The sequence below is a fragment of the Adiantum capillus-veneris genome, chromosome 14 (genome assembly GCF_014529385.1).
Source record: "Adiantum capillus-veneris isolate H3 chromosome 14, ASM1452938v2, whole genome shotgun sequence".
Taxonomy (NCBI): Eukaryota; Viridiplantae; Streptophyta; class Polypodiopsida; order Polypodiales; family Pteridaceae; genus Adiantum; species Adiantum capillus-veneris.
This window is the reverse complement of record NC_140944.1, coordinates 114,430,238-114,454,491: the sequence shown is the minus strand read 5'-3', so window position 1 is coordinate 114,454,491 and position 24,254 is coordinate 114,430,238. Positions and strand designations below refer to the sequence as shown.

The 24,254-nt window shown below is 49.0% G+C and overlaps 1 protein-coding gene and 2 pseudogenes across 2 annotated transcripts in view; all 3 read left to right on the top strand.

The window, feature by feature from the left end:
- LOC147442969 (ribonuclease H2 subunit B) overlaps window positions 1–24,254 on the top strand; it is a 165,674-nt gene that overhangs the window by 133,004 nt on the left and 8,416 nt on the right. For both annotated transcript variants that reach the window (XM_086529758.1, XM_086529759.1), the window contains 5 exons: window positions 62–138; window positions 787–910; window positions 1,006–1,070; window positions 8,912–8,978; window positions 9,112–9,187. In XM_086529758.1, coding sequence (XP_086385884.1) covers window positions 62–138; window positions 787–910; window positions 1,006–1,070; window positions 8,912–8,978; window positions 9,112–9,187 — 409 coding nt within the window. The remainder of the gene's footprint in view (window positions 1–61; window positions 139–786; window positions 911–1,005; window positions 1,071–8,911; window positions 8,979–9,111; window positions 9,188–24,254) is intronic.
- LOC147442971 (25S ribosomal RNA) lies at window positions 14,996–16,215 on the top strand (annotated as a pseudogene).
- LOC147442970 (25S ribosomal RNA) lies at window positions 18,573–19,803 on the top strand (annotated as a pseudogene).

Here is a 24,254-nt window from a genome sequence, read left to right as displayed (position 1 = left end):
CATTTTGGTTCTTCGCTTTTTATTTTATTCTCAAAAACCTTTGGCTGTTGTTTTTTTCCAGATGGAAGCCTGTATGTAGGTACACCAGTGGACCCTATATTTCTTCTTTTGCCCATTCTTGATGAAGCTCGAATGAAGGTTAGGCTGTTGTTTTCCTTTGGCTTAAAGTTTGACTTCATTATATGTTATCATTCATAATCAAGAGCTAACTTCAATGAGCATGAGCACTTTATAAGGCAGTTTGCTATGATTGGTGGAGCAAATAAGCTTGTTCTTTAAGCCATAGCTCCTTAATGCATGATGGCATACATATCATACATGAGTATGCATGCCTCCCCCTTTTGCTTCAGCACAAAAGCCCTTGAGACCACATGGTGAAGCTTGAGCACCTGCAACAAGTATAATGTTTTTAATCGGCCATTGCAACCTCTTCAAGTGGTTGCTCTATCTGGCATCGAGCAATTTTTTGAGCCCCCAATCCCTAAGATTTTGCTTCAACCATCTGCTATCCTGGCCTTAGTTAATGAGAATTGAAACTGAACGTTCTGTGAGGGGATGCAAAGTTACGTATGTCTATCTATATGTATGTATGTAGGTTTATGTGTATACATGTGTGCATGCGTCCACACACGTGTGCACATGCCTTGTGTATTGCTGCCTCCCCTGGCTGAGTTACAGGCAATGCCAGCTCACAGCTGGAAACTTAATTGCAAATGAGAGTAGTGTGTATGTGTGAAAATATATACTGCTGAAGCTGATCACCTTGCCTTGGCTCATTTCCTGCAGAAAGCAGATGATGCAGGGAAATTTAGATCTCTAGAAGAGATTTTGTATGTTGAAGACTATCCTGGCTATCAGCACTTTTCATGTCTTCTTGGTGACACACTTGATTCGGTTTGTGAAGTTCGAGGTAATATTTTTAAAGCTGTCAAACTCCTGATCTCCATGACATGAAACCAAAATAATGTTTTACAGAGGCAGGTAACAGTTCTTACTATTTGACAGAAATTGGAACTTCAAAGTTTTATAGACTCAATGAATCCAAAGTTCTTTCCTGGCTCTGCTGCAAGGTACATGTCGAATTCTAGCACAGCGATATTGCAAATTAAGCTGTTCAGATGGTATTCATGGCTTTCTATTGCTTGCATACTCCATTTCTTTCTAGTAACCAACTCTTAGAATGTAAAAGATTCTAACACGGAAAGCTCGCTGCTGCTGTCCCGCCCCCACCCCTGCGTTGCCTCGTCCCCCCCCCCCGTCCTCGTGCTCCATCCCTCGCTCCAGCCCCGCCTCTGCGCTGCTCCCTCGCCCACCCCCCCTTGCGCTGCCCCTTCCGCTGGCTGCCATCCTGCCCGCTTCTGCTGATGCCTTGCCTTTGATGGCTTGACCTTCACCGTCGGAGCTCTCTCGGAAACCGTCGTCGTCTGGTCCTCTTTATCCGCAACATTTATAGCAGTAGACACAGATGGAGGCTCATGCTCCGCCCCAGAGGGACTCTCCAGAAGCCCCATCGCCCGACCCTGCAGAGCCCACCATTCGACTTTCTCTCTTGTCGAGAGAGCAAGCGAGCCTAGCTGTAGAGGTGGAGCTCCTCCAAGCGACCTCCGTCTCTAGCAAGATCATCGGCACCTGACCTAGCAGAGGAGAGGTGCGTGATCTCCTCCAGGCCCGCCTTTTAGCAGAGGAGAGGTGCGTGATCTCCTCCAGGCCCGCCTTTTAGCAGAGGTGGGCAAGATCCTCGACGTTTAGCTTCTTGGGCGTGGCTATTACCAGATAGAGTTTGACACTCCCGAGATGGTGTCCAAGGTCATTGCGATGAGCCGAGAAATTCGAGCTCATTTTCAACAGTGGTGCCATGGTTTCGACCCAGCTATCGACGTTCTTGTTGAGGAGGCAGACCCTTCTATCTCAATCTGCTTCATTGCCTGAGGAGGGAGTACCTTCCGCTCCTATCCAGGATAGGCTCAGCGATTGGGACTTTCCCGGAGACGCATCGTACGGCAGCCTCTATAGCTGCCAAGGCGGTCGGCATTCCCACAATACGTGTTTTGGTTCGGGACACCCACACTCTCCCGAAGGTCATCCTACTACCTCGGGGGAGTGGAGGTTGGTTCCGTCAGAGCGTGGAGTATTCGGGCCTCCCGAATTAGTGTTTTATTTGTCGTCAGATGGACCATCTTGCAAAGGCCTGTCCACGGAGGAGACCCCGACCTACACCGTAGGCTCAGCCCCAGCCTCCTAGGGCCACCAGTAGCAGCAGACAGAGTCACAGGCAGACAGAGTCACAGGGTACTCTGGTAGACTCACCCTCCGAGATTGGGGCTCAGGCAGACAAGGACTAGCAACAGGTTGGTGGTCGGCGTTGATAGGGGCCACCACGTTAGCCTGGCTCTCGAGGTGGTCGCCAGGCTCCAAACCAGCAGTAGTGGGTTCCCACAGAGAACCTTATTGATCCTCTTCAAGAAGACGAGGTCCCAGCTCCACCCTCCACCTTAGCCTCACCTTCACCAGCCCCTCCTCCCTCTGAGTTCTCCGCCCCCTTCCCCCCCCCCCCCCCCCCCCCCCCCCCCCCCCCCCCCCCACCCTCGGCCTCCTTCCTCCTCCCCTCCTGTCCCTCTCCTTCTGTAACTCCCTGCCCCTCCACTCCTCCATCTCCCACTAGCCCCCTTGCTTCCATACCTCCTCCCGCTCCTACCCCGCAGCCGACCTATGGGGTAGGACCTTGCTCGGCTGCTAGGAGATCTCTTGGCAACACTTTTGCCACAAGTCGCTTGGCGAGAGAGGGACAACCTTTCTTGCGAACTCCCCTTCTAGTGCAGACGTCTCCCTTTGCAGCAGTTCCTTGTGACAAGCTTCGACATTCGTCCTAGGTGGGACTTCTTTGCCTACGACTGCGCACGGTTTCTCGACGATCCTTCACCAGACTTTGAGACAGCTTGTTTCAGAGTTCATGTACTGTTCCTTGTAGCTAGAGGGACAGCGGTTGGCTTCTCTTTTCCCTTATGTGGTAGGGACCAGTCTGAGTGGACTCTAGACTGAGTGATGGCGTGGCCGCAGGTACAGTCCCTTGAGTTCTCTCACCACATGGGAGACCTGGGGGTTAGAGACTTTGTGGCCATTGTCCAAGTTGTCAGTGACACCTCCAGACTCGACGGGATATAGACACATTGTGGTACACTTCTTTACTGACATGGAGAGCCCACTATGCTATGTATACATGCATGAAGACTCCTGGACAAATGAGGTGGCCCTGCGCACGACACACTCTGCTTGGGCCTGGGCTAGACATTCTTTGCAATCACGTCTATCTCGGGGATGCTCGGATGCAAATTATTTCCCATCCAAGCCAGCCTCAAAAATTATTCTCCATGAGGATTGTCTCATGGAACGTGCAGTGATTAGGTGGGCCCCAGTTTCAGCGCCAGCGGGGTCGATTGCGTTAGGAGCTTCAGCGATGCCTTGTGGACGGAGATATTGATCTTCTTATGCTGCAGGAACATCTTTGTGAGAGCCGCATGACGATGTGGTCAGCTTTTGCGTGGGAGATATGAGACATTTTGGCCAATTGCATTTGGACCTAATGGTGTCCAGAGGGGTATGTATGACTATTGCGGATTCTTTGCAGCATGCCATTGTGGGCAGAGGGATTATTGTGCTAGGCAGGGCTGAGTGGATCACTATGCAGGTTCAGGGTTGCCTCATGGGCTTCTTGAACATCTATGCGCCCATTGTGGCGAGTGCACATGCAGAGTTTTGGTCTCATATTGTTGAGTCTCTACCGTAGGTAGAGCAATGGTGCATTGGGGGTGACTTCAACATGTTGGAGGACCCCTTTGACAGGATCGGAGGTAGCCATACTACTGTGCATGGAGCTCAGTTGGTAGCTTGGGAGAGGTTATGTATGACTTTGCGGGTTTCAAATGTGTGGTAGAATTCTAGTTTAGTGAGGCCCCCAGACAGCCTAGCTTTCTCTCATTCGGACCGCAGAGTGGGAGGAGTGAAACTATCTCGGATAGATCGCTTCTACACTAGTGACCACTTATGTGACTTGGGTGGAACAGTGTGCATTCTGGCTGGGACTTCTTTTTCGGACCATGCACCAGTGATCCTCACATTGAGAGATAGATAGAGGAGGGGAGCACAATGCTACGTATCCTTGAGAGAGTTTTTCTAGACTCCGTGCTCAGAGAGCGAGTGGTGGCTCTTTGGACAGAGGGCTTAGACATGCAGGACTCTCCTGCTCACAGAGTGGCCTCTGGACTTTCTCAGCTTAGTCTGCCTTTTCTTCAGGAGTCCATGGCCCGCCTGGCTACAGCGAGAGAGGAGCAGCGTCTCCGACGGGGCGTTGCTTCCTTGCACAGGATGCAAGAGCAGCATCGAGACAGTCCTTGGTTGGAGGAGCAGTTGCAGCAGGCTCGCCAAGAGCTTGCTAGCACAGAGGAGAGGCGCCATGAGTTTGCTTTCCGTCGATAGGCATCTGAGTGGACCCAGGTGGGTGACAAAGTGACAGGGACTTTCTTTGAGACAGTGGGACCCCGTCATACGCATGCCAGGGTCAGCCAGTTGAGAAGGCATGACGGGTTAGTTGCTTCAGAGCTTGAGGACATGCGAGCAATTGCTACTACCTTTTACCTTGACCTGCTGTCAGCAGAGCCTCAATTAGAGCGTTAGGATGCATGCAAAGACCAGGTTTGGGCACAGGTGCCTTGTCTTGTGACTTAGGAGATGCGCCAGAGGCTTGAGCTGCCTCTTCAACTAGAGGAGCGCTCTATGTGGCTCTCAGAGCACTTCCCCGAGGTAGTTGTCCCGGTGAGGATGGTTTGACTCCCAATTTTTTCTTAGAGTACTGGGACTTGCTTGGCTCAGATCTTTGCAGCGCTTTCAATACATCTTGCACACAGGAGAGATGCCTGACAGCATGAGTGAGGGCGTGATCTACCTCATTCCCAAGGAGGGTGGCTGCTTGGATGAGATTTGGCAGTGGCAGCTCATCATCATCCTCAACTCAGTCTACAAAATTCTAGCCAAGGCTCTGAGTTTGAGGATTGAGCCACTTCTAGAGAGCATTATACATGGGACCCGGACAGGTTTTGTCAAGGAGTGCAATATCCTTGACAACATCTTTACTTTTTGGGAGGCATCTTCCCTGGCGTGCCTCCGAGGTGAGGATCTGGTGATATTTCTTCTCGATTTTGAGAAGGCCTACGACAGAGTTGACTGGAACTTCTTGGAGGGAACTCTACTCAGGATGGGCTTCTTAGATGCTTCGATTAGAGGTGTGTCAGCTCTCTACACACGTGGACACAGTCAAGTGCTTTTGGCAGGAGGTAGAGGAGACCGTTTCTTGCTCACACGCTCGGTCAGAGAGGGCTGTCCTCTAGCCCCTTTCTCTTTCTGTTCTATGCTGAGGCAATGAGCAGATCCTTGGTTTCACAGCAGGTTGGTCTACGTGGCTTAGCGCTCCCTATTCGGGTGATGGGCGACTGGATGCTTAGTTTGCAAACGATTCAGCTTTGTACTTGGAGGGCCAAGAGGCCAACCTGCACAAATGGAGCAGGCTCTAGAGTTGTTTTTTTCTGCATAAGGCGCACTTATCAATTGAAGGAAGACAATGGCTTTCTGGGTTGGCAATGCTCCTACGCTTGATTGGCTGCCAGGTAAGGGTTTTAGATGGATTCCCCTAGGGACTGCAGTTCGCTACTTGTGCTGGTAGGTTGGCCTAGACTTGTCTCCTGAGCAATAGATTGCTCCCCTCCTCTTGTCCATCAGGAGGAGTTCGACACTCTCTTTGGCAGGCAGAGTTGTAGTGGTTAACCAGGTGTTGGCTACTATGTGGTACATTACATCTTGGATCTTTTCGAGCTCTTGCATCAGCCAGGTAGAGAGGCTAATCAGGAACTTTCTTTGGTCAAGGCGCAACTCTCAAATAGCCTTGGCCAAGGTAGCTTGGCATGTCATCACTCTACCTTGTTCTAAGGGGGTGGGGATCATAGACCGAGCACAACAGAGCAGAGCCCTTCTTGGGAAGGTTGTTGTCAGAGGACTGCTTCCAGGGGAGGATCCCTGGAAGGAGTTTTTGCTTAAGCAACTTAGAGCTCAAGTGCCACAGGCAGGAGGCCCTTGGAGACCTTCCATTAGATGGATCTTTACAGAGGGTCCAGCACGCACTCTAGGTGATTGGCTTCAGTTCTCATGTTTGCCAAAGGAGATATAGAGCATCCAACTGCAGGGCATGAGAGGTGCAGAGCATATGTCAGGACATCACAGAGGCAGTACTAGCTGAGTGGCTCACGCATCTAGAGACAACAGCTCCTAGATGGATGGGGGCCTTCACGCGACTGGAGGTCCTCATCGCAGTTCGAGCTTGCTCAGAGACTATGCCCTCCATGTTCTTTGAGATATAGGGCGAGGGTCGACTACACAAAGTCTCAATAGAGGCTCCACAGATTGCAGAGTGTTGTTTTCAGAGGATCCGAGTAGTGGGCATCTGCGGGAGGACTTGTGTCATTGATCCTAACCCAACAGCTCTTGAGACAGGCCATTGGAGGCTTTGGGCTTGGGAGATCTGTCCACTCGCATGAGTGCAGTGGGATCCTGGAGAGTGGTTTTGGAGGGACCCTTTCTCCTCAACCAACCATCCAGGGGTCCCTTTCTTTCAGTACACTGTTCAGTTGGGACGTCACAAACTGGCAACACGGAGAGAGGCTCGTCTTGTTGCAACACCTCATTGACAGGAGGAGGTTCTCACAACCGAGTTCTTGTCAGCCTTTCGGGCGAGGTTGTGGGACGCCAGACAACCGCGGCGAGTCACTTTGTTCCTATGGCTAGTTGCACATAGAGCTACAACAGTGGGGAGTTGGCTAGTACATGATGGCTTGTCGGTAGCATGCCCAGCTTGTGACCATCCTTTGGAGAGTCAGCGTCACTGTCTGTGGGACTACCCTATGGCACAACAAGTTTGGCTTCGGGTCCTACGGCTGATGCCAACTTTTTCCACAGCAGGATAGTACACTTGGGGGGCAGCTGCTTGGTCCACTCTCACGAGCCTTGTACTACAGTTTGAGCTATCCTCCACCAGCAGGATGATAGTGATACAGGGGGGTCGACCTACACTCCAGCCTGCTACAGAGCTTACCCCACAGGAGTGGTGTAGTGCGAGAGAGGTGTGTTGGGAGCTCGTCTGTGGCTTGACACTCTGGTTCATTTGGCGGGCACGTTGCTTCCGCATCTTCGAGGCTCGCCTTGTGCCACCAATGGAGACTGTTCGAGATTTTTGGCTTGAGTTGATCCATACTCTTAGGGGACAGTTAGAGAGACTTCAGGGCAGCTCCGACCGCATGCGGGGGCGCAGAGAGGAGTTCCTTCGACTCTGACGCCCTGGGCCTTTCTTCACCATGGTCGGGGCTAAGCTCAGATGGCACTACCGTCCACCTGTGTGGCTTTTCCCTCCTCCCATCTCTTGATTTAGCCCTCATTGTACATATGCTGTTTTAACTTTTTTCATTGGAGGAGTCTCCCCTTATGGTTGATGTAGCCTTGTCTAGTAGAGGTGGTTGTAGCCCTATGGGCAGTTTTATTAACTATTAGAAGGATCTTTTTCTCGAAAAAAAAAAGATACTAACACTCCTACTTGAGAGAGCCTCTGAACCATAAACGTTCCTCCTTGAAAGTATAGAAAGTCCTACTATATGGTGGAAACCACAATTCTTTTGATAGAGTGAAATGAAATGCAATGCTTATTGTATTAGGGCTAAAAGACTTATCAGACCAGAATTTACATCATCATCATATGATCAACATTTCCAGTACCAAAAAAGTATAAGACTAAGGTAACAAAGGCTAAAAATGTAAACAAAGAAGTGAACCTCTAGAGCCAGCTGGTAGCATATCTCCCAAAGCTTGACCTTCGAGTGAGCTGCCATTCTAAGTAACATCACATGAACTCGCTCAAGAACCTCGTAGGAGCTGCTCTATGTCTCTCAAAAATGCCTTGGATGCGGTGATGGTAAATATATTGGTGACGTGATCTGCAAGAGGGACGAGGAGCGTCTGGATCTTGAATCTCTGTAGCTCTATCCAAGAGAGTCCCATCAATAGAAAAGCAGTGATGTGTCTTGGGGTCCTGGTGATCTGCTGCTTTGGAAGAAATCTGTCACCTGCCTGTGAATGGGTCCTCTACGTCGAACTCTATAGTAAAGCATATCTATGCTTGCATAATTCCAGCAAGAATAGTCCAAGGCACCTTTGATCAATGTAATCCATCATCCTTGGTGTATTGAACTCCTTAAGACACATGGCTGGCATATCCACTGTTCTGGAGGTACCAATGTATGTCTATTGGTCTCTATCTGTAGCTAATGGGAGTAGGTGCAAAGCTGTGCTACAACACATCGAAGCCTGGGTGAGGTGTAAGTTCTTAATTCATGTAGAGGCACACAATGAAACATTTGTAGTTTTGCATATTCTTGTAGAACTTCATTGACCTGGCACAGTCTTTCTCAAAAAATTGTCTCAATTATCAAGGAGCCATAGTTTGCCATGGATACTTAACCCTTTTCATTAGTATTTTCTTGCTATTAATGCCGACCCATTAATAGTAACTTTAACCATATTAATCTTGTTTCCTTATGCTAAATGAACAGCATGTCAGTTATTATCTCTCCTTCTTCCTACATAGCTACTGTCTTCCAATTTTTGATCCTGTCTTCGAATATTTGATGCAAAGATATCAGATTGATTTCTGGTAACGTCAAGAAGCTACTGTATACACTTACATGGGATTCTTGAGGCACTAGTTCTCAGATAGTTCTCTCACACTATTAGGGCTGCTTAACTTGAATTGATGACTTGAGTGTGAATTGATGATTTAAGTGTTAATTTCTGTTAATGTGATGCCCAATGAATGGCATAGGTGAATAATACGATGAAAGGTCTCAGTTCATTGGAAGGTCATGGAAGCATGCTTGAAGGAGAAAAAGGCAAGCACAATATCCTACATTATTTGGGCTACTGATTTGCTGGGTGATATCTGGTTTTTAGCTTGTTAGGAAGCTTGGAATTGAACTCTTAGCTGCAAAAGTATCTAACAAATGTCACAATGCTTCTTGGCAGAGGTCCAGGCAGTAGGATTGATAGGGGACTATTTAAAAGATTCTGATTGGCTAGACAAGTTGTGCACTTATCTTGGGTAAGCATTTCCCCAATTCTTTGGTTAAATCATTGCAAGAAATTATTTCTGCTATGTTCATCGAGCCAATTTTTGAAGTTTTTTCATTTTTGGTTACACTCTGCACCTGATCCATCTTATGCAGCACTTTAATTAGTTCATCGAATTGAAACAAAGTCTGCACTTTGGGAAGTTTATAACCAAAAGGTGTTAGTCGTCACGACCAGTGTCCCTGCAACTGTTCACTGCTAAGAAAGAGAAGAAGAAGAAGAGAAAGAAAAGTTTCAATGTTGTACGAACTATCCCTTGAGACATCAAAGATCTATCTGACGAGTCTTCTCAAGGCTTGTTATTCAAGAGGGAACTGGGATAACTATTATACAACACTTGGGTGATAGAAAGGTTAGTCCGGGTTCCTCTTCTTCTTCACACACACACAGAGGAACTATCCAAGAGTCTTGAACTCAATACCTTTTATTCAGGAGGGATTGGAAATTGGAATAACCTAGCTACCACATTTGGGTGACAGAAAGGTTATTCCAGGTTCCTCTTCTTATTCACTCACAAACACACACCCTTACAAACACCCATGAGAAGAAAGAAAGAAAGAAAGACTATATTAACGTCTTTAAAGGCCAATGTGGCACATGACACCAATAGAGTACATACAATAGTAATTTTCTCTCTCTTTTTAGAGAAATACAAACCTAAAGCTAAAGTCTAAAGAGTGTCTATCTAAGGATTACATCCATACTCCAAAAACACTAGCCCCTCCCATCTAATCGTATTGCTAGAAAATGCACAGGATATCGCAAAAATTTGCTCTCTCAATGTGGTATTACCCTCCTCAATGTGCTATGGCATCCTCCTCCTATGACACTCAAAAATAGTCTTTGATCAGAGGGAAATGGGGGTTTCTGGGTCCTCTCCTTGGTAGACATGAACGTCTCGCTCGATTGAGAGCATGTGTCCCTATCACCAGTGACTCCTCTTAATGGTGAAGGTTTCCAATGGTGTATTCCTACTGGTGTTGATTAAGTTCATGTGGTATTGGCAACAATTGTACTTTACTGTTGGGTGATAAAGTATTCCATAATCATGCTCTGCCTAGTTGGGCCTGGCTGATGAGATCTCTTTTTCCGCAGAATGGCTGTACTATGTCTTTGGGGCTTCAAGAGGAAGAGCCTCAAGCATCTCTGATCCACAAATTGCAGAGCCCGTCTCAACCGCTGAAACCTCTCAAAATAGATGGTGATACATGCCCCTGATGTCATAGTATACTGTACATTTGCAAATATAGTTCCCGCCGTCTCTGGCTCTCTCATACGGCTAATAGACTATCCTCTGCCTTTATACCCTCCCACCTGCCTGTCTCTATCCTTAGCTGGTGTGATGAAGTGTGGATTTGTCCAATAGGCGTTTGTAAACCATGTGAGAGCTGAGTATCCATATAGCTCAGCTGGATAAAACAATCTGGAGAGAGCCGCCGGAGAAAGTCTCATTGGTAGCATGTCGTTCTTAGGCCATGGGGAAGAGTTGGTTTAATCCAAGTCATCTCTCTGTCTCACCTCAATATGTAAGCTCTAATGATCCTGTTCAGATTTGATCGGCTGAGTTCGAGTATAGGGCAGTCTAGACTGTACTCAAACGGAGGTAGTCTATCAACCTCCATGTTATGTAAACTCATCCAAGTGCTCATATGGGCATACTAGCAATGTTTGTCACCCTCGGCTGCTAACTGCATGGATGAGGCCAACGTCAGTCGTTGATATCTGTCTCGAGGGAGCTCCCATAATCTGTGGAGGAAGGTCACTGCCTGAAACAAGGCCTTGACCACCATTGGCGATGCACAGATCTTTGCATGAATGATCTCTTGGTCTTCGCCCTTATCATGCATGATAGCATCATGATCAAAGGTCTCTGCATATGCTTCCATTTATCGTTATACTCCCTCTCAGTGTCGGTCAATGGCTGCCTCCATGCATGGTAGATGCTTGGCCCCCAGATAGCTGTCCCATAGAGAAGTGTCGGGATAGCTGTGGTATCAAAAACAAAGAGAGAGAAATGAAATGAAATGCTATATTAACGTCTCTGAAAGGCCAAAATGACTTATGAGACCAAAAAGTTACAATTGGTGAATCGGATATCATGTCTGAGTACAGAAAGTACAAAGAACTAACACTAGAAACATTAAGGAAAAGGAAATGAATCTGAAGCTGATTTGGGATTGAGATTGGGGGGGGGGGGTCAAATGAAATCTCTCATCGGTGGTTGTCGAATCTCATCCACATCCTCCATGGTCAGTACTTTGGTTGGGCGTCTTGCATGTCGAGCTAGAGTGATGTGTATCTTCTGCAGCAACCTTCGTTGATGGTGGAGACCCCTCGAGGTCGTGGGCATCTGGATCTGCCTAGCCATGGCTCTGTCAATCAACGTACCTCTAGTGTGGGTGCGCTCTGAGATCTGCGTGGTGATTGCTCCTCTGCCTCTCCCCTGGCTTGTGTAAAGAAATCTGTGATTCGTCTCTGAGACTGTCTCTCCCCTGACGTCCTCAGCAAGCTCTCCCCGAGTCTGCGTATCTCTAGCAGGAACAATCCGAGACATCTCTGATCCTAGTATCTCATAACTCTAGAAAATGGTTCGAAGCCCTCTCTCAACAAACAGTGGAAGCGGCCGCGTATCTCATAGTACGCCGGGCAATGACGTGTAGTGCAACTCTGTCTCTGGTTCTAAGCGACATAGGTGACATCCTGGCCACTGCTGGCACCCCTCGAAATCGGCCAATCTCGATCTGGAGCTGTTGTGAGGATGTGCGTATTTGCCCAATAGCGCATCGTATCCCATGAGATAAGTGCGTATCCATGTATGCAGGCCTAGTCACAAAACCGTCCTCCGTAAGTTGGAGAAGATGCTCTCTGTAAAAGGCCATCTTCGTTCCCAACTCCTGTGTCGACTGTATCCATGTGCAATGTGCTCTTGGTATCTAGCTAAATCAGATCCTCGCGTATGAGTCTGGTGGTCTCTGTCCGTGTGAGAGAGAGGGAGGGTGCATCTAAGGAGTATTGAAACGGAGGCAATCTATCCATGTTGAAACCATGTGACACTAGTTGTCGAGATGGCTCTAGGACAAGCCGAGCATATCTGTCCCTGGTGAGATCCCATAAGCTGTTGATAAAGGATACTGATCTAGGCAATGCGTCAACCATTAGGGGGGGGGGGGGGGGCGGCTAGCTCGGCTCGGATAATCTCATGCGGCATTGAGGCCTTAGCCCGAATCATCCGAGCGATCATAGACACCAGAGGCCTCTCCATACATCTCCATCCATCTGCGTTGCCAGTTCTCCCATGATGGTCTACTGAGGGTCCCCATATGTGAACTCCGTAGAGCATAGCTGAGGTCACTAGAGTGTCAAAAAGCCATAGCTTTGTTCGCGGTTCTTGAAACTGAACCTACGAACACATCCTCTCCAATCCTCCCAAGGTTGCATATGCTCTCGTCAGTCTAGTCTCTGATGCTCTGCTCAGTGAAAACACCGGTCCACCGAAAACTACCCCAAGATAGGTATATGCATCTGTGTACTCCACAGTCTCCCGGCCATACGTAAATGTGGGTGCTGACCTCCTGACCCACTGTGATGTGGTGTTGAACACCATAACCTTGGTTTTCCCAAGGTTGACAGACAATCCACTGTCATGAGAAAACGTATTCAAAGCATCTAAATGACGCTGCATCCCCTCTGGAGAGTCAAAAATCAACACAATATCATCAGCATATAGTAACAACGGAATCCATGTCGCTGCTAGCTGAGCCCCTTTGTCTCCCTGACGCTCTACATAGTCTGAAAACTCATGCACATACATCCCAAAAGGAGTCGGAGATAGGGGGCATCCCTGCTTCACTCCAATAGTGGAGTGGACCATGTCAGACATTCCCTTAGTAGTGCGTACCTGCCCCATCACTGTCCTGTATAAAGCCAGAATACCCCATATCAGCTCTATAGGCACACCCATGTCCTGTAGTCTGCGTATAAGTCTGGCTCTCGGCACTGTGTCGAAGGCTTTGCGGAAATCCACAAAGCTACAATAGATCCTCTTGCCATGGTGTCTACCCTTCTCAATAATAGCTCTGAGCGTCAGAATTGGGTCGAGTGGAGAAACCTCTCCTGAATCTTGCTTGCCCTGGTGCTCGTATGCCCTCTCGCTCTGCCCATCTACTCAGCTCCTGCTCAAGAACGGATGCATATAGCCTAGCCAATGTGTGACCAACCATGATGGTGCAATAATTCCCGGGAATCATGGGATCTCTTGACTTAAAATAGGCACAATCGTAGACATACTCCAAGTCTCAGGAAAGCCTTCATACATGGCTCAATTAAACATCATAACAAGAAGCTCTGCAAGCATGTCTCTGGCATGGCATTCGTATTTCATTGTCAAAGGTGAAATTCTTGGATTTATGAAAGACGAACTACTGCAAAAGCATTTGCCAAGGATGTTTTCATTAATCAAGAACGAAAGTGCCTTGGATGGAATCTACCACCCACTTAGGGCTGCATTTCCAAACAGCCCGACTCGTCGACGGCGCCTCGTGGAGCGACAAGGTCGGAGCTTGACATGGCTCTCACCCTCTCTGACGCCCCTTTCCAAGGGACTTGGGCCTGGTCCGTCGCAGAGGAGCCTCTCCAGACTACAATTCTCACGGCGGGGCTGCGCGATTCTCAAGCTGGGCTCTTTCCGGTTCGCTCGCCGCTACTAGGGAAATCTTGGTTAGTTTCTTCTCCTCCGCTTAGTGATATGCTTAAACTCAACGGGTAACCTTGCCTGATCTGAGGTCCGTGCGTTCGTTTTCGGGCCTTGGCGGGAGGGGGGACGGTGCTCGTCCCCTCCCCCCCTCGCTCCTCGGCCACGCCTCGGCCGTAGAAGCCAATCCCCGCAGAGGGCGTACCTCGTACTCGGGGAGCGTGTTCGGGACATCGCCGCTCCTCGGCGGTTTGGATGCGGAGGCACCTCCGTCGGCACAATGGCGTCGGGGTTAACCCTAGACCCGGGGGGGAGAAAGGGAGATCGAACGCGGGGGGCCACGTCAAGGTCGCACGCGACGGCACGGTTGAACCCGCCCCACTGTAGGAGGGCCGGGCGTCGGCAGGGTGGGCTATTGTGCGGCGGCGCATGCCCGCCACCCCCCAAGGAGGGTCGCAGCCGAGGCCACAACAAAGCACGTGCCGTCGCACAGAGTCCTCGTCCACCAAAAAGTACGACCCGCCAACGCCCGGCCGTCCAACACTGAGCAAAGCCACCGCACGGAAGCATGCCGTTCAACACGTACTTCCCGAGACCGAAAAAAAATATGGGAGGACAGGGTCCTCGGTTCTCGACAATCGAAGGCCGGCTCGCCTTCCCGCGGACGCGGCTCCGTCTCCCGGCACCGAGGCGGCGGCGCCCTGGCGCTTCCAACGCCGTCCGCGTTGTCTTGCATGAAACATCCCGAGGTCGGGCCGGGGCGAGGGACGCTGGTGTCGCTTCGGCAACGTTGCCGGCTCGCACCGAGCACCTCCCTGTCGAGGGAAACGCACCGCAACGCCCAAGAACAAAGCCCGTCGGCTCGGCCGCACCTCGTCTCACGTCTAGGCACACGGGTTTGGGACCTTCCGTATCGATACAAGCCGCAGGTAGCTCCCGGCAGGGAAAATGCTCGCCGCGTTCCTTGATCACAGCGCGGCCTGGGCGGGAGCTCACCATCGTCGGCGCCTCGGCCTTAAACACGGTCCGCCGTGCGCGCTCGAGACGTTGGCGCTTTGCGCTTTCCATCCGACCCGTCTTGAAACACGGACCAAGGAGTCTAACATGTACGGGAGTCGGTGGGTGGCAAACCCACGGAGGTGCATGTAACCTGACAGGTGGGATCCTCCTCGGGGGTCCACCATCGACCGACCGCGATCTTCTGTGAAAGGTTTGAGTGGGAGCGTACCTGTTGGGACCCAAAAGATGGTGAACTATGCCTGAGCAAGGAGAAGCCAGAGGAAACTCTGGTGGAGGCTCGTAGCGATACTGATGTGCAAATCGTTTGTCAGACTTGGGTATAGGGGCGAAAGACTAATCGAACCATCTAGTAGCTCGGTCCCTCCAAAGTTTCCCTCAGGATAGCTGGAGCTCTTCGCAGTTTTATAAGGAAAAGCGAATGATTAGAGGCATGGGGGGTGAAACACCTTGGACCTATTCTCAAACTTTAAATAGGTAAGCGGCCAGGGTTGCTCTTCTCAACCCCGATGCAAAATGCGAGCTCCAAGTGCGCCATTTTTGGTAAGCAGAACTAGCGATGCGGGATGAATCGAAAGCCGGGTTACGGTGCTGAACTGTGCGCTAACCTAGATCCCACAAAGGGTGTTGATTGATTAAGATAGCAAGACGGTGGTCATGGAAGTCGAAATCCGCTAAGGAGTGTGTAACAACTCACCTGCCGAATCAACTAGCCTCGAAAATGGATAGCGCTGAAATGTGCAACCTATACCCGGCCATCGGGGCGAGTGTGAGACCTCGATGAGTAGGAGGGTGTCGGGGTCGTGGCGCAGCTCTGGGTGTGAGCTCGAGTGAACAGGCCCCAAGTTCAGATCTTGGTGGTAGTAGCAAATAATCAAATGAGAACTTTGAAGACCGAAGTGGAGAAAGGTTCCATGTGAACAGCCATTGGACATGGGTTAGTCGATCTGAAGAGATGGGGTAGTCCTTTGTCAAGGGCACAATGCGTGCCGTTCATTGAAAGGGAATCGGGTTAATATTCCTGAACCGGGACGTGGCTGTGGACGGCAACGTGACCGAATCCGGAGATGTCGGCGGGGGCCCTTGGAAGAGTTCTCTTTTCTTTTTAATAGCCCCCCCACCCTGAAATCGGATCACCCGGAGATAGGGTCCAACGGTTGGTAAAGCACCGCACGTCTCGCGGTGTCCAGTGTGCCCCTCGAAGGCCCGTGAAAATCTAAAGGAGCGAATGCCGATCATGCCCGGTCATAGTCATAACCGCAGCAAGTCTCCAAGGTGAACAGCCTCTGGTCGATAGAACAATGTAGATTAGTGCTTTGCTACCAGACCATCATGATCATGTGCTCTCCTTGTCTTCATCTTGTCAATGGCTTTCCTTACCCTCTCGGCAGTAAAGAAAGAACATGTTTCCGGGCATGTCTCTAGTGGGTCCGGCAAAGGTGGTTGCCTTGATGCTGTGTAGAGGGATGCGGCATATTCCCCCCAAGTCTCTGTGGAAGTGACCGCTGGTGGTGGTGAATTCTCGTAGAATAGCCTCCATGCATCGCTTGAGTCTTGACTCATAAATAGCTCATACAGATCGCGCTCTAGGTGAGATAGATCAGCCCTTTTCTTTCGTCGCACTAGGCGGCGAAAGATAATCCGTGACTGTTTATGTGTGGTAATACCCATGAGCACTTCCCTCTGTAATTTGATCCTCGTCTCTCTACATTCCTTGTCATACCAACTGTTCTCGGGCATGCTCTGAGCTTGTTCCGTGTAGGCTGATTGTGGAGGTATGCCTCTGATGTTGCATCATGGAGCGTCTCTGTCAATTTCTGAGTGAGTTCAGCTAGTGGCCGTCCCGGCTCTTGAGTGCATAGCTGTCTCTTTATCTCATCCATATACACAGAATCCGTCTCCCTCATGAAAGTGTACCGAGTATGCGTGGCACCTCTCCTAATGGAGCTGCGTTGAACTGAAACATCAGTGTGAAAGACAGGATAGCATGATGAACTGCTACTCCAACTAGCCTAGTGCCCACCATCAAGTCCTAAAAGAATGGAATGAGACCTGGCTGGGCCATTACATAATCCACTGTACTAGCTCCATGTTGGTGTGGAAAGCAAGTAAAACCTCAAGCTGTTGAGAATCGTTGTAGGCCACTTAAAATGGCCAATCTATGTGCAGTTCCCATATCTATCAAGTATCTGCCATACTCAGTGTACTCATCTTGTGATAGTCTGGATAGGCCCATCTCTGTAACGTCCAGCTTCTTAAGCATCTCCTCGCAAGTATCATAAAATATTGTTTGGTGATAGGCAATCCTAGCATTGAAGTCCCCTAGTATGATAAAGTCACCATCCTTAGAAAACTCTCATATGTCATTATCCAAAATAGCAAAGGGGGACTGTCGTTTAGGTGATGCATATACACTGACGTACTAGGAGGAAAGTAACAAATAGCAATGTAGAGGTATATGCCTGTCTCTGCGTTGAGCCTCACCCACATGTACCTAGCCTGTCATCCTTGCACGCTATATATATCAATGGCTGCAACTCCTCCCTGAATAGAACTGCCACTCCCCTTGAACCCCGTCCTCGATGCCCCTATTTAGTCTCCTGCTGTCTGCAGGCTGTCTCCCATCTATATCCGCTCACTAGTGGCATGAATTGCCCAGGGGCTTGATGCGTCTCAGAAGTGAAAATGATGTCTCTCCCTGTGAAACTATCCTCAAAGGCACCTACATCAAGGCGGAGTGACCCATTACAATTCCAGGTTGCCATCTTTAGTGTGGTCCCATAGGTCTCGCACCGTCATGCGGAGCGTCGCTCCAATATCACCGCCCTTCCATCCCTATAAAAGGCAATCTTACCTTTCTCCCTTGCTGCTCTAATTTCGAGCATTACTTCTTGCATATGAGCAATCTGCGAGAGGGTGAGGTCATCTCCAAGAAAGATGCCAGTCTTCTCTAGAGTCGGTCTCTTCTTCAAGAAGTCCTTCTTGGCTTCCATGGAAGGGAAACGGAGGATGAGTACCCTTTCTTTGGAGGTTTCTCCGTTGCTCCCACTTTTCTTATTGTCCATTCTCTAGGCCCTCGTATGCGTCTGCTCGTTAACCCCCACCAGAGTCATGAGTTCTTTTACCTCTTCATCCACATTATCTTGGTCTCTGAGGCCACATATCCTTATGTGTAAGGCCCGCACACGTCTCCTTTGCTCCTCTTCTAGTGTCAAGTTGATGATGGTTGGTGTGGGGGTGGGGGTTATTGCCTTGCCCTTTTCTTTCTTGACAATCTCCAGCCATTTTTCGGCCTTTTTTGCTTTTTGTTGTGTCTTTGTGATGACGTCTACCCACGAGGTCGTCATTTCTTTTTGTTGCTCCCCACCTTCTTTGATGGCACGCACTTGTTCTTAAATCGTGTCAAGCTCTTCAATTACTGAGGGTTGAAGCTCTCCCTCTTTGAGGACATTCTACGATCGCACCTATGCAAGCTCTTTCTTGAGTAGTGCGATTTCCTCATCTTGGGCCTTCACACTATCCTCAAGTGTATGTATCGTGCTTTCATGTGCCGCCACGCGCTCGTCTAGTGCGTTAATAGTACCTAGGAGGTGGGGATTGATCTTGCTGATGAACTCGCTCATTTCATGTGACCTGTCTTGAAACACGAACCAAGGAGTCTAACATATACGGGAGCCGGTGGGTGGCAATCCCACGGAGGTGCATGTAACTTGATAGGTGGGATTCTCCTCGGGGGTCCACCATCGACCGACCGCGATCTTCTGTGAAAGGTTTGAGTGGGAGCGTACCTGCTGGGACCCAAAAGATGGTGAACTATGCTTGAGCAAGGCGAAGCGAGAGGAAACTCTGGTGGAGGCTGGTAGCGATACTGATGTGCAAATCGTTTGTCAGACTTGGGTATAGGGGCGATAGACTAATCGAACCATCTAGTAGCTGGTTCCCTCCAAAGTTTCCTTCAGGATAGCTGGAGCTCTTCGCAGTTTTATCAGGTAAAGCGAATGATTAGAGGCATCGGGGGTGAAACACCCTTGACCTATTCTCAAACTCTAAATAGGTAAGCGGCCGGGGTTGCTCTGTTGAACCCCGGTGCAGAATGCGAGCTCCAAGTGCGCCATTTTCGGTAAGCAGAACTAGCGATGCGGGATGAACCGAAAGCCGGGTTACGGTGCTGAACTGTGCGCTAACCTAGATCCCACAAAGAGTGTTGATTGATTAAGACAGCAAGACGGTGGTCATGGAAGTCGAAATCCGCTAAGGAGTGTGTAACAACTCACCTGCCGAATCAACTAGCCCCGAAAATGGATAGCGTTGAAATGTGCAACCTATACCCGGCCATCGGGGCGAGTGCGAGACCTCGATGAGTAGGAGGGCGTCGGGGTCGTGGCGCAGCTCTCGGTGTGAGCTCGAGTGAAACGGCCCCCAGTTCAGATCTTGGTTGTAGTAGCAAATATTCAAATGAGAACTTTGAAGACCGAAGTGGAGAAAGGTTCCATGTGAACAGCCATTGGACATGGGTTAGTCGATCCGAAGAGATGGGGTAGTCCTTTGTCAAGGGCGCAATGCGTGCGTTCATTGAAAGGGTATCGGGTGAATATTCCCGTACCGGGACGTGGTGGTGGACGGCAACGTGACTGAATTCGGAGACATCTGCGGGGGCCTCGGGAAGAGTTCTCTTTTGTTTTTAACAGCCCCCCCCCTGAAATCGGATCACCCGGAGATAGGGTCCAACGGTTGGTAAAGCACCACACGTCTTGCGATGTCCATTGCGCCCTCCGAATGCCCGTGAAAATGTAGAGGAGCGAATGCCAATCACGCCCGGTCATAGTTATCCGGTCATAGTCATAACCGCATCAGGTCTCCAAGGTGAACAACCTCTGGTCGATAGAACAATGTAGATTAGTGCTTTGCTACCAGACCATCATGATCATGTGCTCTCCTTGTCTTCATCCTGTCAATGGCTTTCCTTACCCTCTCGGCAGTAAAGAAAGAACATGTTTCCGGGCATGTCTCTAGTGGGTCTTGCAAAGGTGGTTGCCTTGATGTTGTGTAGAGGGATGCGGCATATTCCCCCCACATCTCTGTGGAAGTGACCGTTGGTGGTGGTGAATGCTCGTTCAATAGCCTCCATGCTTCGCTTGAGTCTTGAGTCATAAATAGCTGATACAGATCCCGCTCTAGGTGAGATAGATGAGCCCTTTTCTTTTGTCGCACTAGGCGGCGAAAGATAATCCGTGACTGTCTATGTGTGGTAATACCCATGAGCACTTCCCTTTGTAATTTGATCCTCGTTTCTCTACATTCCTCGTCATACACTGTTCTGGGGCATGCTCTCAGAGTGTTCCGTGTAGGTTGATTGTGGGGGTATGCCTCTGATGTTGCATCATGGAGCGTCTCTGTCAATATCTGTGTGAGTTCAGCTAGTGGCCGTCTTGGCTCTTGAGTGCATAGCTGTCTGTATATTTATCCATATACACAGAATCCGTCTCCTTCATGAAGGTGTACCGAGTATGCGTGGGCACCTCTCCTGGAGTTGCACTGAACTGAAACGTCAGGGTGAAAGATAGGATAGCATGATCAACTGCCACTCCAACTAGCCTAGTGGCTACCATGAAGTCCTAAAAGAATGGAATGAGACCTGGCTGGGCCATTACATAATCCACTGTACTAGCACCATGTTGGTGTGGAAAGCAAGTAAAACCTCCAGCTGTTGAGAATCTTTGTAGGCCACTTAAAATGGCCAATCTATGTGCAGTTCCCATATCTATCAAGTATCTGCCATACTCAGTGTACTCATCTTGTGATAGTCTGTATAGGCCCATCTCTGTAACGTCCAGCTCCCTAAGCATCTCCTCGCAAGTATCATAAAATATTGTTTGGTGATGGGCAGTCCTAGCATTGAAGTTCCCTAGTATGATAATGTCACCATCCTTAGAAAACTCCCATATGTCATTATCCAAAATAGCAAAGGGGGACTGTCCTCTAGGTGATGCATATATATTGACGTACTAGGAGGAAAGTAACAAATAGCAATGTAGAGGTATCTGCCTGTCTCTGCGTTGAGCCTCACCCACATGTACCTAGCCTGTCATCCTTGCGCGCTATATATATCAATGGTTGCAACTCCTCCCTGAATAGAACTGCCACTCCCCTTGAACCCCGTCCTCGATGCCCCTATTTAGTCTCCTGTTGTCTGCAGGCTGTCTCCCATCTATATCCGCTCACTAGTGGCATGAATTGCCCAGGGGCTTGATGCGTCTCAGAAGTGAAAATGATGTCTCTCCCTGTGAAACTATCCTCAAAGGCACCTACATCAAGTCGGAGTGACCCATTACAATTCCAGGTTGCCATCTTTAGTGTGGTCCCATAGGTCTCGCACCGTCATGCGGAGCGTCGCTCCAATATCACCGCCCTTCCATCCCTATAAAAGGCAATCTTACCTTTCTCCCTTGCTGCTCTAATTTCGAGCATTACTTCTTGCATATGAGCAATCTGCGAGAGGGTGAGGTCATCTCCAAGAAAGATGCCAGTCTTCTCTAGAGTCGGTCTCTTCTTCAAGAAGTCCTTCTTGGCTTCCATGGAAGGGAAACGGAGGATGAGTACCCTTTCTTTGGAGGTTTCTCCGTTGCTCCCACTTTTCTTATTGTCCATTCTCTAGGCCCTCGTATGCGTCTGCTCGTTAACCCCCACCAGAGTCATGAGTTCTTTTACCTCTTCATCCACATTATCTTGGTCGCTGAGGCCACATATCCTTACGTGTAAGGCCCGCACACGTCTCCTTTGCTCCTCTTCTAGTGTCAAGTTGATGATGGTTGGTGTGGGGGTGGGGGTTATTGCCTTGCCCTTTTCTTTCTTGACAATCTCCAGCCATTTTTCGGCCTTTTTTGCTTTTTGTTGTGTCTTTGTGATGACGTCTACCCACGAGGTCGTCATTTCTTTTTGTTGCTCCCCACCTTCTTTGATGGCACGCACTTGTTCTTAAATCGTGTCAAGCTCTTCAATTACTGAGGGTTGAAGCTCTCCCTCTTTGAGGACATTCTACGATCGCACCTATGCAAGCTCTTTCTTGAGTAGTGCGATTTCCTCATCTTGGGCCTTCACACTATCCTCAAGTGTATGTATGTATCGTGCTTTCCTGTGCTGCCACGCGCTCGTCTAGTGCGTTAATAGTACCTAGGAGGTGGGGATTGATCTTGCTGATGAACTCGCTCATTTCTTCTTTGCATTTTTGAATGGCATCCTCCATAGGGTCGTCCTTGCCATTTTGTTTTCTCATGATTGAAGGCCGCAAAAGGAAAGGGAGAGAGATAGAGTAGTGAAGAAGAGGACAAAGCTGGGTTTTTTTTTCCCTCTACCCTCTTTCTCTCTCTACGCATTTCCTTTCAGCTTTCTCTCTCTACGTACTTTTTTTTGTGAACCCACTCGATGTTGGAAATCTCTGTAGGCCATTGAAAATGGCCAGTCTATGTGCAGTCCCCATGTCTATAAAATATCCCCCATAACCAGTGTGCTCTTCATCTTGCGAACACCTGGCCAAACCCATATCAATGACATCCAATTCTCTCAACATCTCCTCTGAGGTATCGTAGAAGAATGTCTGAGAGTGGCCCGTCTGGCAGTAGAGTCCCCCAGAAGGATAACATCCCTATCTGTAGAGAACTCCCATATGTCCTCATCCAAAATCATATACGGTGACTGTCCCTTGGGGGATGCATAGTAAGATGTGCTTGGTGGAAAATAGCATATTGCAATGTAGAGTGGCCTCCTAGTCTCTGCTCTCACCTTGACCCACATATACCTGGCATGCTCATCTCTACGAACAATACGAATGATGGATTGCACTCCTCCCTAAATAAGACTGCCACACCTCTTGACGGACGTCCTCTATACTCTGATCTCACCTCCCGTCTACAAGTACTCTCCCAACGATGCCCCGACTCTAGGTAATGGGCCATCGGGATTTTGGTGCGTCTCTGTGTATTAAAAAAAACTCTCTTCCTCTGAAGCTATCTTCAAAGGCGCCCACATCTAGCTTCAATGACCGATTACAATTCCATGCTGCTAGTTTTAGGCTTGTCCCATAGGTCTCGCACCGTCATGCGGTGCCTTTTTCGAGAATCACTACTCCCTCCTCTGTAAAAAGCAATTTTTCCTTTCTCTCTGGTTGCCTTGATCTCCGACATCTTCTCTTGCATGTGTGCTATCTGTGTTAGGGTGAGATCATCCCCCAAGAAAATCCTGGTCTTCTTGAGTGTTGGTCTTTTTAAGCACTTCAAATAACAACTGAACTGAAAGAGATAGATGACACATGAGACGGGTAGTGGCGGAGTTCCACCCCAAGAGAGCACTGGCCCCAAACCTTGGCGTCCCTTTTGGTATTTCTTTATATTGCTTGAACTGAGTACAATGCCAGTACTCGCGCTCTGCACCTTCACCCAAAAGCGTGCCAGAGACTGAGCCCTCTACACATCTCGAAAGACCCTTGGCCTTTGAAAAGGAGTTACATGAAAAGCTTCAAACTCAAAAGCATTTGGTCCAAAAGCATCTTGCCCAAAAGCTGCTAGCACTAAACAAGGAATTTCGTACACTTCCATGGTAGTACTTGTCAGTGCATAACACGGAAATCCGTACAGGTGCCAGGTCACCACAATCAGTGTAAAATGCAGATTCCGTATAACTCTGCCACGTCATCAATCATTATGCAAGAGAGTGTGTGCTGGTCCTGCTTTATTTAGTCTCTCTAGTTTACTTGGGGCCCATCGAACGTGGTCCCATAAGTTGGTGGGAACTCTTCTTTAAAAATAGGCCACTTGGCAAGACTTTGTAAGTTAATAAAATTTCTTTTGTTGCTTTTGCTTCTTCTTCTATGGTTGAAATCTGAAAACACTGGTTGCTTGGTTGCAAAGACAATAGGCCTGATCTGCTCCTTTGCTAGCGCTACCAAATTCCCCTTCAATTGCTAGGCCAAGTGCTCCCTTTATAGGGCGGGATTTGGGTTATAAACCAATCAAGGGCTAGGTAGGGCAAACTGTCCACCAAACCCAACAAAGTAAATCATAAAAATGATTAATTATTAAGTTTGGCCAAGGGGTTAGTTTTTGGGTGAAACTATCGCACATCTGTTAACTTGGGAATTCAATCAACACGGGGAATGGCTTGTTGGATTTCTGTAACCTAGAACTATATGCTCTCTATGAATGCAATCTGTATGGTACAGATATGTACAATACGGACGTATCGTACGGATGGCATCCATACGTACGTGCGGTACTACCTTGATTGGCCTAATTGTAGAGAGTTGTGTTCCTGCAAAAGTTGCAAAGCAGGTCTGTGA